Here is a 17,492-nt window from a genome sequence, read left to right on the forward strand (position 1 = left end):
AGAGATAATAGGATGAATTAAAAGTATAGTTTATTTTAGAAAGGGGCAATTCCCATTATCCAAATTGTGAGTGTATTAGTTCATTGAATATTTCCTGAAGTTCTTTCACATGTCTGTGGTCTCCCCCTTATCCCCCAGCTTAGCTGGCTGTAGGTTTTTCATTAGAAAAACAATGAATTTCAGGCTTGCCTATTTTATTGGCCACAGCTTTCATGATTTTTGGTCAGTTTTCCTAAGAAAAATGTGTGGCTTATAACTTTGACTTTTTTTTTTTTTAAAGATTTTATTTATTTATTCATGAGAGAGAGAGAGAGAGAGAGGCACAGACACAGGCAGAAGTAGGCTCCATGCAGGGAGCCTGATGTGGGACCCAATCCCGGGTCTCCAGGATCATACCCCGGGCCGAAGGCAGTGCTAAACCACTGAGCCACCCGGGATGCCCCTACCTTTGACTTTTTATTTATTATTTGTATTGTTGTTTTGTTTATTATAATCAAGCCTTTGACTTGATTCTGTGAAAAGGGACTAGCATTGGACCAAGCTATGTGAGTACTACCCAGGTTCTGTGATTTGTTTTTTTATATTACTGAGATATATAGTGTATAGTACTCTGCTTGATGGATTCTCTACTTGTAAAACTATCACCTATATCAAGTTAAAGAACTTGAGTACTGTGTCCACAAGGCTCCTTCCTGTCCTGTCCTAGTCAAATCTACCTTAAATTACTTTTCTGTTTGTTTTTGATTCTCAGTATTCATTACAATAACACTTAACTAGCTTTCACGTGTCAGGTTTTGTTTTAAGCAGAGAACATACGTTACCTTAAACATCAAGGAACCTCTATAAGATAGGGACCTTTATTTTATAGATGAAGCATAGAAAGGTTAAATAACTTGACCAGAGTCACACAGTGGAAGAGGTATGGTTTGAACCCTGGCCGGCTGGCCCCAGAATCCATGTTTTTAACTTCCATTGTGTTATATTGTTAGTTTCAACGGAAGATACTGATAGATCTTATATTGTGTAATTCTAAACATATTTTGTGTGGTAGCCCTTTGTGGCAAAGTGAATTTTCACAGTTTGAAGGGGAGAGTAGAAAAATAGAAATATTTTTGAGCCTTAATGGGGAAAAATATGCCAGAGTGGGCACAAGTTTTTCCAGGGAGCTAACCTTTTAAGACTAGGAAGTATGGTTTTGTGGACATAATACATATAGGAGAGTTTGAGTTAGGACAGAGCATGATATATGTTGGAGAGTGTGATAGCCTTGTATTTGACTGTCATGATAGGTTAAAATGTCATTCTTGCTTAGGGTATTCAAAATGTGATTTTTCTTGTTTCAAAAAGAAAGAATGCATGAATAAAAAAAAAAGATGATTCATACATGCAAAAAATAACATGGATCCTTCAAAATATGCTGAACTCAAGAGGCCAGTTATGAAAAGGGTATATGTCATTTCATTTGTATGACATTCTAGAACAGGCAAAACTAATCTGTGGTGAGAAAAAGCAGATAATTGGTTGCCTGGGATAGGGGTGGGAGCTTAGGGGGGGGTGAGGAATGTTACAGACTGAAGTAATAGGACTTTGGCCGTGAAACAGTTATGAACTTGGACTCTTTGAAGAGCAAAGAAGGCCATATGACTGAAGCTTATGAAGGGAGAGTGGATAGTAGAAGTCAGAGATGCAATAGAGGCTAGATTAGTGTAAGCCATGGTAGTACTTGGGTATAATTGGAGTTATTGTGGTAAGTTGTTGGGAGATGGAGAATGAATTGTGTCAAGCACTAAAGCAAGAAGTTGGGGAAAAGACTGTTGCAAGTAGTTCAGGCAGTTGATGGTGTTCTGGGCAAGGATAGGAATGGTCAAGATTGAAAGAAATGATTGAAATCAGGAAATGGTAGGTAGGGCTAACAGGAATTGTTGTGGGGGATGAGGAGAAAAGGAAGGTTTTAATGATGACTTAGGCTTCTGAGGAGATGGTAGTGCTATTTTTTGAGACAGGAAAGCGGAGATAAGGAGTTTGGGAGTGGAAATTGTTTTATGAGATGATTGCTTAGATCTCTGTTCATCAAGAAAATACTTTTTGCTAACTTTTTGCTTTTATTTTACACCTTCATTGTTGAATTGACTATTGTAGGTGGTGGTACATTTTTTGTATACTTGTTTAGAGTTGACCCTGTCTTCCCTTTGTGCTAGGATGTCTGAATTGATTGAAAAAGAAACTGAAGAATATCGTAAGGGGGATCCAGACCCATTTGATGACCGACATCCTGGTGAGACCTGTGTTCTCTTAAGCCTGGCTCTAATTTTCTTAAAAAAGAAAATAGCTTAATAGGAAAATTTACATTGAAATAGCATCTTTCATGATAAGTTGTAAGATCATCTAATTGTTAAAATATTGCTCAAGGTGGAGGTAGTGAGGAAAAATAAATTCCTGGAAAATTGAAATATTTGTAATATTTATCGAATAGAAGATAACCAACTTCAGGGAACTAAATTATGTTTTATAGCTTACTGACTCCATTGGAATGTTACTTAAAAAGAGAATAATGTTCTCTGTTCTTGACTTTTAGCCCCAAAGAGGTTATCCTCTGTGCCTTCATCTTTCAAACAACAGTTTGAAACAGTTATGTACTTGGATTCTTTGAAGCAGAAAAAGGGATAATTATGCCTTAACTAATGAGGAAATGTAGTTGAAAATACATTCAGTGCCTTGTTTTTGGTTATAAAATTGATACTTGGAACCTTGAATAATAAACATGTTTCTTGATGTCTGCTTTAGTATCTCAGCAGCTAAAGTATGGCATCTCATGTTAATTTGGTTTTATTTTGGGCTGATTAGAACCATGACAATCCAGTCTGCTTTGGCATGGAATTAGGTATGATATAGAGCTATATGAGACTGGAGACTTTACCATTTTATGTTTTCTCTAAGGTAGAGTACTAGTGGGTAAAGCTTAAATCATATGAGCCCATGCTGCATATCAACTTTCTCTGTGTAAAGTCAGAAGCAGTCTTCTGTTGGAAAAAGAGATTGTATGTGGAGAGATATGAGAATGAGTGAGACTAATTAAAAAAAGGGCGTTGTATGCCTACCTGAATGGTATAGGTTAATTTCTATTTCCTAGATTTTTGTTCTCAAATATAAGTAAGTTAGGCATTTCAGATTGAGTATCCAGTTATTTATGTAATACTTGTTGCACTTGTCCTAGGCATCCCTACTTGTGACTTTAGAGGATTACTCACCTATTTAATTCTTCAGTAAGGCAATCAAAGCATGAAGAAGTACGAATGTGAATGTGAATAAGAAATTAAGTTAACATTTGGGGTTATGAAGAATTAAAAGAGAGATGATCATGTTTAGTGACCTTGGAAGGGATGAAATGGTAATGAGGAAGAAGGAAGAGACAGAATGATACCCTTTTTTTAGTAGTAAATTTAAAGACTTTTTTTTCCTCCCTACCTCTTACGTTAAGCAATAGTTGTCATTAGGCATAATTACTATTAATAAAAATGAGGGTGTCATTTTCATCATTTGTAAAAAAATAAAGTTAGGTAATCTGAGGTCCTCATCTAGTTTTTATGATACCATTCTGTAACTTTTCTTTTTGTGATTTACTTTGGAATACTAACTATAGCTTGGTAGAAACTTTGAATCAGTAGCTCACCTCTTTTCTTCATCCTAAATTGTATCCTTTGACTAAATTTGCCACTCTAATGATCTTAAAGGAAAATTAAAATAGATGGTATCTGTTTTAAAAACCAATAATTCCCTCAATCATTAAATAATTCTTTTACCTTTAGGCTGTGTATTGAGTAGATCCTAGGTTCCTGGCCTTTCTTTCCCCAGGAACTCAGAAAGTTAAGGTGGCCAAAGTTACCATATCTTTAGAGTTGGTGATTGCTAAGTGGGATTCCCCTCCTGTACCCTGCCCCCACAACCTGGGGTATCATTACAGGTTTGAAGATGCATCTCTGCTATTGTTGGCATTATAGTTGAAAGATTGGACTTGGAGTCTTATCTCCTCCAGGCCACCCATCACAATAAGTTGTGCTTCCTACCTTAATCTGGCTGGGATATCAGGGTTTTCTTTCTCTTAAATCTCCTTTATGATTCTTTTTTAGACCTTGTACACTCTTAGTAATGCTGGTCTGGGTCTATTGCACAATTATTTAATTTAGCATTGCTGGGAGATATGCTGGGAGTTGGGAAAGTTAGAGAGCAGTGTTTCGAGTTTTTATATTAGCACTTTTAATTTTAGAGTATGTTTCTTATGAAATCTAATTCATCAAGAGAATCTTTTCTTTGTTTCCATTTATTTTGGCAGCATTTTAATAGTACTTGTAACAACCTAGGTGCCTTTCCAGAGGTTTAATTTACTTGACTGGGATGACTTACTCATTCCTTTGTTTGTTCCTCCCCTCTTCTTTTGGTAGGTCGGGCTGATCCAGAGTGTATGCTGGGCCACTTGCTGAGAATACTCTTCAAGAATGATGATTTCATGAATGCAGTAGGTTTGCTTTTTACTTTTCTCGAGAGATTTTCATCAGCAGATTCTATACACTTTATTATTTGTGAATAGTTTGCTTTCTCCTAAAGTCTTGACAAAATTGGGAATAGAGTGTGTAGATTTTTTTGTTTGGTATTGGTTCAACGAGATAAGCATCATGGATTTCTTTCTTACCAAAGTCTTGGTTGTGGCCAAGGTGTTTTCTTGTGGTGTATACCTTGTTCAGTTGAATATCATCAAGGACTCACAAGGCGTCTGCTCATCCTTGGGCAAGATGATTTTGAGTTTGGGAATATAGACATTTTCTTGGGTTTCTGAATAGAAAACTAAAAGTAATATATGAGGCATGATTCTGCACGGAGACTGTGGTGTGTGCATTGGGCATGTGGAGGGAGAGAAAGATACTAAGTCAGCTGTTGAGAAGTAAATATATCTATTTCTAGTGTTCACAGCTCCTGAGACCTAGTAATGGTTCAGTAAGTTGTAGCTATTAGGTTTGTTTTGGGAGGCCGAATTGCATGATGTTTGAGAGCATGGGTTTTGGGGTCCGTGTTTTGGATTTAAATGCAGTTCTACTGTTCACTGACAGTTTGATCTTGGGGCAACTTAAGCTTCTAACAACCTTCATTTTCTCCAAGCTTTATTTTCCTTTTTTTAAAAAAGATTTATTTATTTATTCGAGACAGAGAGAGAGAGGCAGAGACACAGGCAGAGGGAGAAGCAGGCTCCATGCAGGAAGCCTGATGTGGGACTTGATCCCGAGACTCCAGGGTCACGCACTGAGCCAAAGGAAGATGTTCAACCACTGAGCCACCCGGGCATCCCAAGCTTTATTTTCCTAATCTATAAAATAGGGATGATCTTACCTTAAAAATGTTTTTGTAGTCTTTAATGAAATTAATCATGAAAAGTTCTTTTTTTTTTTTTTTAAAGATTTAATTTATTCATGAGAGACACAGAGAGAAAGGCAGAGACATAGGCAGAGGGAGAAGCAGGCTCCATGCAGGAAGCCCGATGTGGGGACTCGATCCAGGGACTCCAAGATCACGCCCTGAGCTGAAGGCAGATGCTCAACCGTTGAGCCACCCAGGTGTCCCACAAAAGTTCTTAACGCAGAACCTGGTACATGAGGTACATGAGGTACATGAGGACTCAGTAAGATTAGCTATTATTATTGTCTGTATTGTATTAGCTCCTAAATTTATTTCTCAGTTATCAGTGTCTCTTCTGTACCTCAGGTTATTTCCAGCAGCCTTCTAAATATTCCCACCTGGATATTCTCCACAGGCACCTTGAATTCCACATGTCTAATTGTTGCTCAACAGTCTGTTTCTCTTGTTTTCTAGCTCAGTGATGGTGTCCTTGTGTAGCCAGCTAGAAGCTATCCTTTATTTTTCCAAGCTCTCTTATTCAGTGAACTTACAGGTCTTACCATTCCCATTCTATTAACCTTCACAAATTCCTCCACTTCTTTCTGCCCTTGTTGCCAGACTTTAGTTTAACCACTACCATTACCTGGCTATTACAATAGCCTCTTAACTGATTATCATCTTGTCTGTTCTTCAACCTATTCACTTTATAGCCCAGAAATTTTTCTAAAATGCAAAAAGTGATGGCACCATTTTGCTTACAATCCATTAGTGGTTTCCCATTGCCCTAAAGATAAATTTTAAGTTCCTTAGTTTGAAATACAAACCCAATTTCTCTCTGGCCTTTTTGTTCTCTTAATTTTAAATTGTCACCTTTTGGCTCTCCTCTCCTCCCTACTCCTTAGCTATTCCTACTTTTCCTTTACAGTCTGCCTTAGAATCCCTTCTCCTTTAAAGTCTTCTTTGATTCCTCTGCAGGGGTTGCGTGGCCTCCTACAGGCTTCTATAGCATTCTGTATTCAATGATATTTGTTTTTCTGTCACCTCTTTTGGATTATGAGCCCTTTGATGGTGGGACTGCATCTTATTCACTGTTGTATACCCAGCACAGAACACAGTGCCTCTTAGTAGTAGAGACTGAGTAATATTTGAGTGCCAAGAAGAAAGTTTCATTAATACATTTATATATATAATTAGAATTTATGTGTAATATTAAATGTATGTATGGTGTAAGTACAAAGTTCAAGTTTTTTACTCACCATTGTCAGGAATGGGCAGGGGGTTATCTTGCCCTACTTTATCCTTCTGAAAAGGAGTAGGGGGTTAAAAAAATGATACTCTTTGAGCTTTAATTCTGTGGTTGTTGATAGGTTGTTTTGTAGGGGGATTTGATTTTAAAGCTGCAGAAGAAATAATATATGACTCCATCATGGCTCAGCAGGATTGTAACTGTTTATAATAAATAAAGGTGTAACGAGAAATCGTTAGTTCTTAATATCCTTGAGGCAAGTGATGGGAATATATTAAGGATTTATTAGAATTTATTTACTTATTTTATTTATTTATTTATTTGTTTATTTTTAAAGATTTTATTTATTTATTCATGACAGACACAAAGAGAGAGAGAGGCAGAGACACAGGCAGAGGGAGAAGCAGGCTCCATGCAGGGAGCCCGACGCGGGACTCGATCCCGGGTCTCCAGGATCACACCCTGGGCTGAAGGCGGTGCTAAACCGCTGGGCCACCAGGGCTGCCCTTTATTAGAATTTATTAATATGATTGGGTTGAATTTCAGATGAAAATTATTCCTCCTTTTTTTATAGCTGGTGAATGCTTATGTGATGACAAGCCGTGAGCCCCCTTTAAACACTGCAGCTTGCAGACTCCTACTGGACATCATGCCAGGGCTGGAAACTGCTGTTGTCTTTCAAGAAAAGGTATTTACTAAAAAGAAAAGTCATCATTTTATTTTTAAGTTGAATGTTGATCTGTTTGATTTGTCTTTGTTAAAATATTATAGATTTATATAACAATAATGTAGAAATGTAAGAAATCAAGCAATAAGAAAAAATCTAAGAATAACTGTTTTCATGCTGCTTAGGTGCTATAGTATTTCTTAAAATCTTAAGGTCATATGTTTTTATGATCTCATTCAAACTCTAATTCTTAATGAGTTGTCTTAGTGAGGAAGGACTTTCTACTTTGAGGAGGCTCATTCTCTTCTTCTTGGTATTTATTTTTTTCTTTTGGGTGGTATTTACAATTTCTTAATATTTGAAGACATATTTTGTTCTGTGTTTTATCCTAGGGGTTGGTAATATTTTGTCAGCAAGATGGGAGCTTACATTGACATAATGTGTCTGGGAAGGCAGACACAAATAAACTGATAATTTCAAATAAGGATAAGTACTAGGAAGACCAGAAAATGATAATTTGATAATGACTGTGTGTGTATACTTTAAACATTAAAAAATTACTCTGCTTTTATAAGTAATGTAGATATTTTTGTTTTCCGCATTAAGAATTTGCACATGGCTTTCTTTTTTTTTCAAAGGCATTAAAATTTAATCTTCTGAAACAGTCTGTAAGCCTTAGTGTAGTTAAATGTATAAACCATTCTTTTTTTAAGATTTTATTTATTTATTAATGAGAGAGAGTGTGGCAGAGACACAGGCAGAGGGAGAAGCAGGCTCCATGCAGGGAGCTTAATGTGGGACTTGATCTTGGGTCTCCAGGATCAGGCCCTGGGCTGAAGGTGGCACTAAACCGCTGAGCCACTTGGGCTGCCCTAAATGTATAAACCAAATGGAAATAGATTTTCACTTAACTTTTAAGAAAATTTTATTATAGAATTGTATAACATAAAGGCTTTTCAAGAATAATGTTGCAATTAATGCTACAATTGTATACAGACTAGATTTAAAAATCCCAATTAGTTTACTATTGTGGGAGACTAAAAAATATCTATATGCTTGTCAGAAATATTTTAATATGAATTCTTTTGAAAACAGAATGACAAGTGAAGCATTTATAGCAATGTATTTACATATGCAAGGTTTGTAGATTTCAGATGATTTTACTGTGCTTTGGGAAAGTTTCCTGGTTGTCATTGTAGGAAAACCATCTCTGGTTCCTTTATAGTTTCATCATTGTATATTTAGAATGAAGTACATACCCTTTGGATGTCAGAAACACTAAGGGATATTTTGAATAATAAAGCTTTCTGCAGTTGGAGAACACTTTTGTTTCTTTTTCTTTTCTTTCTTTCTTTTTTTTTTAGAGGGGAAGTGGGGAGAGGAGGGAGAGAGAGAAACCCAAGCAGGCTCCATGCCCAGTGTGTGGAGCCTGATGTAGGGCCTGATCTCACTACCCTGAGATCGTGACCTGTGCTGAAATCAAGAGTTAGCTGCCCAAATGAATGAGCCACCCAGGTACCCCAACAGTTTTGTTTATGAATAATTTCTTTTGGGAGAAGTGAATTATTAAGGAAAATCATAAGAAATAACATAACCTTGAATCCAGTGTCCTAGAAACGCAGATTAAAGACTTTTTTTTTTTTTTAAGATTTTATTTATTTATTCATGAGAGAGAGAGAGGTAGAGATACAGCAGAGGGAGAAGCAGGCTCCCTGCAAGGAGCCTGATGTGGGACTTGATCCTGGGATCACGGGATCATGCCCTGAGCTGGAAGCAGATGCTCAATTGCTGAGCCACCCAGGCGTCCCACAGATTACAAACTTCTTGGATATTATGAGACCTTACTGTTGGATTACATGATCTTTATCTTTCAGAAGTATCCTGTGCATATTTTTTGATATGAATCAATATTTTATTTCTTTAAAAAAACATTTAATTATAGTTTGTTAATGAGTTGGAAATCATTATTTTTGGACAGATTGGCTACTGGTGTTTCACAGAGCTGTGGTTAAAATGCATTGCTTAGGGCAGTGTTTCTCACACTTTGTGAAACATAATGTTTTTACATGCAACCCATTACATACATTGTATGTATGAAAAGTTTTTTGAACATTGTTTACTCTTTGTGTAGTGCATTCATGTTTTGTTTCCTTTTTAGAGGTGGTTGCAAGTCACTAAATTGATTCTACTACTTCTAGCCACCATTTTATAAAGTTGCTAATTTGTACTTTGAGATACTGAAAATATCTTTAATTTTTATCTTGGTTTTTTTTTTTTTTTATTTATTCATGAGAGACATACAGAGAGAGGCAGAGACATAGGCAGAGGGAGAAGCAGGCTTCCCATGGGGAGCCCAATGTGGGACTCAATCCTGGGACTCTGGGATCACGCCCTAAGCCAAAGGCAGATGCTCAACCTCTGAACCAACCAGGCATCCCAGTTATTGATTTTTCACTTCATTCCATTGTGATTGGAGAAAATTCTTTTTTTTTTTTTTTTTTTTAAGATTTATTTATTCATGAGAGACATAGAGGCAGAGACACAGGCAGAGGGAGAAGCAGGCTCTCTGTGGGAATCCCAGTGTGGGACTCAATCTGGATTCTGGGATCACGCCCTAAGCCAAAGGCAGACACTCAACCTCTGAGCTACCCAGGCATCCTTGGAGAAAATTCTTTATAAGCATTTATTTTTGGGACACCTGGATGGCTCAGGGTTTAGCGCCTCCCTTTGGCCCAGGTCATGATTTTAGAGTCCTGGAATTGAGTCCCACATCAGCCTCCCTGCATGGAACCTGCTTCTCCCTCTGCCTATGTCTCTGTCTCTCTCTCTGTGTCTCTCATGAATAAATAAATAAAATCTTTAAAAAAAAAAAAAAGAACTTTTAAAATTTATTACCAATGGTGTTGCCTAACATGATCTATCCTGGAAACTGTTCCACATGTACTTAGGAAGAATGTATATTCTGGTCTTGTTGCATGGGGGTATTCTCAATAAGTCTATTAGGTCTAATTGATTTATGGTGTTCAACTCTGTTTCCTTACTGATCTTCTGTTTGGTTGTTCTATCCATTATTGAAAGTGGGGCATAGAGTTTTCTGTTGGGATAATAAGTTCTGGAAATATAGTGGTGATGGTTACGCAACATGGTGAATGTACTTAATCCCACTGAATTGTACCCTTAAGAATGGTTTAAATGGTTCAAAATTATTGAATGTAAAAGAATTACAACTCTCAAGAAAAGTCCAAGACTGTGGGAGACAAATGGCCATTTGGGAAAGGAACCAGAGAACTACTGGATATAAAAAGTAACAGTTACTGAATTTAAGAATTTAGTAGATGAATTAGAGTTAAGTTTAGACTCAGCTAAAGATAGAATTAATAAACTGGAAGATCTGATAGGATAACCAATAATAAAGCCCCTAGAAATGAGAGCTAAAAAATAGGCAAGAAGTTGATTTATAGAGACTAGAATTAGAAAGTTCCAAGTGTATCTAAAAGGAATTTTTAGGAGAAGAGAATAGAAAGAAAAGGGAAAGGTAATATTCAGGGAGATGAGGCTAGGATTTTACAAATTAATGGAAGATGTGACCACTCAAGATTCAGGAAGCCCAATAAAGAAATACCAAAGACAGATGCGATCTTAAAAGCAACCAGAGTAAAAAAGATTCCTGCAAAAAATCAAACAGAGTGAACTTTGCCACAGCAGCAAAGGTAATAGTAGAGGCCAGGTACTAGTAGAAAATGTCTTCAGAGTACCTTTGTAAACCTAGAAGTATTGACCAAATAAACAAAGAGGGAACAAAAATTCTGAGTAAAATGTAGATAGAAGGAGCTCATTGGAGTTAGTATTTTAAAGTTCTTACACTGTTTGGAAAGAGGGGAAATAAAAGGCACTTAAAATAGTAAATATGTTTTCATGTCAAATGTTTTTTTTTTTTTAAAGATTTTGTTTATTCATAAGAGATAGAGAAAGACCGAGACATAGGCAGAGGAAGAAGCAGGCTTCTCACAGGGAGCCTGATATGGGACTTGATCCCACACCTGGGATCATGCCCTGAGCTTAAGGCAGACGCTCAACCACTGAGCCACCCAAGCTCACCTCATGTCAAATGTTTTATTTTATTTATTTATTTAAAAAAATTTTTTAAAAATTTTTATTTATTTATGATAGTCACAGAGAGAGAGAGAGAGAGAGAGAGAGAGAGAGGCAGAGACACAGGCAGAGAGAAGCAGGCTCCATGCACCCGGAGCCCGATGTGGGATTCGATCCCGGGTCTCCAGGATCGCGCCCTGGGCCAAAGGCAGGTGCCAAACCGCTGCGCCACCCAGGGATCCCCATGTCAAATGTTTTAAAACAAAAATTTTCAAAATGTATTTTTCAGAGTGTTAATTTTTTGAAAAGAGGTTAAAGTATATAGAAATATGTGGGATAATGACTCCATGACTCTAAGGAAAGGTTTAAGATACACAAAATATACAAAATTTAAAAGAAAATATTGTTAAGTCTGATTACATAAAAATTAAGAACTTGTTTTTATCATAAAACACCTTTAAAAGATGTGTATTTCATAGAAGTAGAAGCCTGAATGGTCAGTAGGCATGAACTGTGCCTAACCTTATTAATAAATGAGGAAATTAAAATTAAATGCAATGCCTTTTTTTCTTTCTTTTTTTTTTTTTTTAAGATTTTATTTATTCACTCATGAGAGACACAGAGAGAGAGACAGGCAGAGACACAGGCAGAGGGAGAAGCAGGCTCCAAGCAGGGACCCCGTTGCGGGACTCGATCCTGGGTCTCCAGGATCACGCCCTGGGTTGAGGGTGGCGTTAAACCGCTGAGCCACCTGGGGTGCCCGCCTTTTTTTTTCTTTAAGAGAGAGCATGTGAGGGTCGAGAAGGGGGAGGGACAGAGGGCAAGAGAGAGAATCTTAAGCAGGCTTGCTCCACACCTTAGCATGGAGCCCAACACGAAGCTTGATCTCATGACCCTGAGATTGTTGACCTGAGCCGAAATCAAGAGTCAGACACTTAACGGACTGAGTCACCCAGATGTCCCTGCAATACTGTTTTTTTTTCCATTTGTTTTATTGTTTTTATTGAAGTTTGATTTGCCAGCATATAATGCCCAGTGCTCATCCCATCAAGTGCCCTCCTCAGTGCCTGTCACTCAGTTACCCGAACCGCCCCCCCCCCACTTCCCCTTCTGAAATATTGTTTTTATACCCACCAGACTGCAGAAAATAAAAAGTGTGACAGTGGCCAAGTTTTGACAACTGTTGTTGGAAATAAGAATTGTTGCAGTCACATTGGAAGATAACTTGGCATCCTTCAGTAAAGTTGAGCGCATACATATCCTGTGATTTAGCAGTTCTGATCTTAGATTTCATCCTAGGGATATGCTTGCACAAAAATAGTTGTAGTTGCTTAAACTAACAAAATAGCAGCAAAATATGGAGGTGAAGAACATCTGGAGGTCGCTACTTGGGATTAGACACCCTTCTGCCACTCATATTTCTTAACCTTATTGTGACTCAGTTTTCTCTTCTGCAGGTACTTACCCAAACATACAGGGTTGATACGAGATATTAATAAGTTTTTTAAAAATATTTATTTATTTATTCATGAGAGACACAGACTGAGAGAGAGAGGCAGAGACATAGGCAGAGGCAGGCTCCTCGCAGGGAGCCTGATGCGGGACTCAGTCCTGGACCCCAAGATCATGACCCGAATGAAGGCAGATGCCCAACTGCTGAGCCACCCAGGCATCCCTAAAGATTTTTTTTTTTTTTTTGAATTTATTTATTCATGAGAAACACAGGGAGAGAGAAGCAGGCTCCATACAGGGAGCCTGATGCAGAACTCGACTCTAGGATGTCAGGATCCTGACCTGAGTGAAGGCAGATGCTTAACTGCTAAGCCACCCAGGTGCCCCGAGAAATTAATAAGTAGTTATGTCCAAAGCCTATCTTATGTTGAATGCTGTGGGTGACAGCTTCATGTAACTATAGGTGAATGTAAAAAACATGTTGAGTAATAAGTTGAAGAAAAATACAGTACCATGGGGTTTATATAATTCAAAGCATGAAACATTTAACAAAAGTTTAATAGGAAAATTGTTAAAATTCCGTAACTGTAGATACCCTTTGGGGAGAGAGCATAGGAGTGGCACAAAGAGGGACATAGGGAAGGTTTTTATTAATCTCAGTGGTAGATCATGGGTGATTTTCATTTTCTTTGGATTATATATGTTTGCATGTATTATTTCATAATAAGTTTGGGATATGTGGAGTTAAGTACTTCTTTGATGGATGACTTCTCATTAATATTGTTAATTGTGCATTGTGAATTTCAAAGGAGGACATAGAATTTTTAGTGCTCCGTACTTGATTATTGAACATTTTGGGTCTTAAACATTTAATGTAGGACTATATTATGTGGTTATTGACCTTTAGCTTGAATTTTAATGGCTAAGTAGGAATCTATTTCACAGATGCTCAGCTATTTTTTTTTTTTTTTAAGATTTTATTTATTTATTTGAGAGAGCAAGAGCCAGGGAGAAGGACAGAGAGAGAGAGAGAAACAGACTCCCTGCTGAGCAGGGAGTCGATGTGGGGCTCTGAATCCCAGGACTCTGAGATCATGACCTGAGCTGAAGGCAGACACTTAACCAACTGCCCTAATGGATAGCTATTTTAACTAAACCATTTGGAAACTTAGTTTACTTGTGCTTTTTAATCTTTAAGCAACATTGAAGTATTTTATTAACTTTTTTTTCACAAGACTGAAATCTTTGCTTATATCTTTATGAAAATGATCTTTGCTGAATTGTACTATTTCATTTTCTTTACTATATAGGAAGGAATCGTTGAGAATCTTTTCAAATGGGCCCGAGAGGCTGATCAGCCATTGAGGACGTATTCTACTGGATTGTTAGGAGGTGCTATGGAGAATCAAGATATTGCTGCCAATTACAGGGATGAGAATTCACAGCTGGTAAGGATTATGTTGGAATTTCTTTCTGTATAAGATTGGAGCATATTCACAAGTTTTTTCTTGCTACCTGAACTCAAATAGGTAGATCTTATTCATTACTTTGTATTGGAGTATAGCTATAATTTCGACATTGGAAGATTATTTTTCACGTTTTGATTTTACTTTTTTTAAAAAAGATTTTATTTGTTTATGAGAGAGACAGAGAGGCAGAGATGTAGGCAGAGGGAGAAGCAGACTCCCTGCAGTAAGCCCGATGTGGGACTCGATCCCAGGACCCTGGGATCACAAACCAAGCCAAAGGCAGATGCTCAACCACCAAACTACCCAGGCGTCCCTGATTTTACTTTTTTTTTTAACTTGAAATAGACATTTTCCATTTTGTCAAGGATCATGATAGTTTGTACTAGGTAAAGAATAGTACCATCCCCTTTCTTTTCCCAACATTTGCATTATGAAAATTTTTAAGCATATAGCAAAATAGAATTTACAGATAGTAGCTATATACATCCACTTAAATTATTTGTGAATGTTTTAGAATACTTATTGTATACCCATCCACCCACCTTTCTTTCTATTCATCCATTTTTTGCAGATAACTTTTTTTAAAGATCTACGTATTTATTCATAAGAGACACAGAAAGAGAGGCAGAGACATAGGCAGATGGAGAAGCAGTCAGGGAGTCTGATGCAGGGCTCAATCCCAGGACCCAGGGTTCACAACTTGAGCCAAAGGCAGATGCTCACCCACTGAGCCACTCAGGCGCCCCTGTTTTTTTTAAAAACTAAGCATACTACTACATTTTAGGGTTGGCTTAAAAAAATAAGTACTTTTTTTTTTTTTAGATTTATTTGTTTATTCATGAGAGACACACAGAGAGAGAGAGAGAGAGAGGCAGAGACATAGGCAGAGGGAGAAGCAGGGTCCCCACACAGAGCCCGATGTGGGACTCAATCCCAGATCCTCGGATCATGCCCTGAGCTGAAGGCAGACGCTCAACTGCTGAGCCACTCAGATGTCCCAAAAAATAAGTACTTAAAAGAAAAAGTGAAAAAGCAGTAAACTTGAAAACTAGATCATGTAATTATGTAGATGGCAGTATCTAACAATACAATTTATAACAGGTACAAGTTTGAGAAAACCTTCATGTTTTATTTTCAAAGATACTTTTTAAAAATCATGAATATGTCTGGTGTCTGCCTCATTAGGTGTGATGGTCCAGCCCAGCTTGATCTAGGTAGATCAATTGTGAAGGATGTGTGATATGTAAATGTGGTTTAGGTTTTCTGGGACATTTTATGAGGAATGAGACTTTTAGCTATTGCTTATTTTATCAAACTATAGAAATAAAGTCAAGATATTTATTTATTAAGTCTTTACCATTTCCAGATATTAAGATGACTCCTTGAAGATTTAGTTTTCCTTAAATGGAAATAAGAATATTTATTAAGAATCCTTTAAATTAAGATGCAGGAGAAATAAAGCTTTTTACTCCAATATCTGTTGATAGGTGGCAATAGTACTTCGAAGACTGAGGGAGCTGCAGCTTCAGGAAGTGGCTTTACGGCAAGAAAACAAGCGTCCCAGCCCACGAAAGCTCTCCTCTGAACCTCTTTTGCCTCTGGATGAAGAAGCTGTGGATATGGACTATGGTGACATGGCTGTAGATGTAGTGGATGGCGAACAAGAGGAAGCTTCTGGGGACATGGAGATCTCTTTTCATCTTGATTCAGGCCACAAGACCAGTAGTAGAGTGAACTCAGCAGCCAAACCTGAGGAAGGAGGATTGAGAAAAAACAAGGCAGCAAAACAGGGTGACAGAGAGAGTTTTAGGAAAGCCAAGCAGAAGTTGGGTTTCTCAACCTCTGATCCAGATCGCATGTTTGTTGAGCTGTCTAATAGCAGCTGGTCAGAAATGTCACCTTGGGTGATTGGCACCAATTATACCCTTTATCCTATGACTCCTGCTATTGAGCAGCGTCTTATTCTCCAATATTTAACCCCCCTAGGAGAATATCAGGAGGTAAGGTTACTGTTTATGCTTTGGGACTATTGTGCTTATTTCTGAGATAATTTATGGTAGCATTTTATACTTTGATATGTTTTTACTCTAATGCAAAAAGGCTTTGCCCTAAACTGGTGAAGTCTAATGCTACTGGTAAAGTCTTAGGTCCCTTCTGATGCAGGTCTCTTTGATAAAAGTGTGTTTGTATGTTCATAAAGGAATAGAGGAGAGGTATCTCATTTTTAAAATTTTTTTGTACTCAGAATAGAAAATATGTGAAAATAAAGCCAGTGTTAAGATTTATTTTTGTCTTCATTTCAGTTACTTCCCATATTCATGCAGCTTGGATCACGGGAACTGATGATGTTCTATATTGACCTGAAACAGACGAATGATGTCCTGCTTACGTTTGAGGCCCTCAAGGTAAAATTCTTTTTCTTTTAGATTTTATTTTTACACAGTCTCTACAACTCAATATGGGGCTTGAACCCACAGCCCTGAGATCAAGAGTTGCATGTTCCATTGACTGAGTCAGCCTGGTGCCCCACTCATGGTAAAATTCTTTTTTTTTTATTTTTTATTTTTTATTTTTATTTTTTACTTATTTATTTATTTATTTATTTATTTATTTATTTATTTATTTATTTATTTTTTCATTTTTTTTTTCATGGTAAAATTCTTAAAAATATTAGATACTGACCATTTTATTGACATGGATCTTACCCATGTGTTTGGTCTATGGCATCTCTGGATCTTATTGCTCAGGGCTTTCTATTGCCAGATGTGAAAAAATTGTAATGAATGAAAATTTCTTATTTAGATAGAACACATGAGGCTTACCAAGTGCTTTCACAGAAATTCAGGGGTCAATTCTAGGGGGTTGAATATTAATGTAGAAACTGGATCTAGATTTTGGAGTGGCCTCAGTTATTATTGCTGAATAGGAATGGAAAACTGTGTAGTACCTTATGTCTTACTAATTTTTAAAATATTACCCCTGTCAGGCACCACCACTTTTTCTGAATTTGTAATTATATATACTGTGTGATGTTAGATTATTTAGATTGAACAAAATACAAATCAGAAAAGACGTAAAGAAATAAGAGGCCCACCCGAATTCAGTAGAAGTAAATGATTTCCTAGGTTGCAGAGGTATTAAATATGGGAAGGCAGGTTAGTCTAGCCCACCAAATCCATAC

At 37.2% G+C, this 17,492-nt stretch overlaps 1 protein-coding gene across 3 annotated transcripts in view; it reads left to right on the top strand.

Moving 5' to 3' along the window:
• Positions 1 to 17,492, top strand: part of DCAF1 (DDB1 and CUL4 associated factor 1) — a 73,778-nt gene that overhangs the window by 11,946 nt on the left and 44,340 nt on the right. For 2 of the 3 annotated variants that reach the window (XR_011994392.1, XM_072720930.1), the window contains exons 3-8: positions 2,199 to 2,275; positions 4,440 to 4,513; positions 7,206 to 7,319; positions 14,153 to 14,290; positions 15,799 to 16,311; positions 16,615 to 16,716. Coding sequence is in view for 2 of the 3 variants with exons in the window: in XM_072720930.1 (XP_072577031.1) it covers positions 2,199 to 2,275; positions 4,440 to 4,513; positions 7,206 to 7,319; positions 14,153 to 14,290; positions 15,799 to 16,311; positions 16,615 to 16,716 (1,018 nt within the window). In the remaining variant the exon portion in view is untranslated. The remainder of the gene's footprint in view (positions 1 to 2,198; positions 2,276 to 4,439; positions 4,514 to 7,205; positions 7,320 to 14,152; positions 14,291 to 15,798; positions 16,312 to 16,614; positions 16,717 to 17,492) is intronic. The other variant, XM_072720932.1, reaches the window with a different exon arrangement.

Source organism: Vulpes vulpes, chromosome 9 (genome assembly GCF_048418805.1).
Source record: "Vulpes vulpes isolate BD-2025 chromosome 9, VulVul3, whole genome shotgun sequence".
NCBI lineage: Eukaryota > Metazoa > Chordata > Mammalia > Carnivora > Canidae > Vulpes > Vulpes vulpes.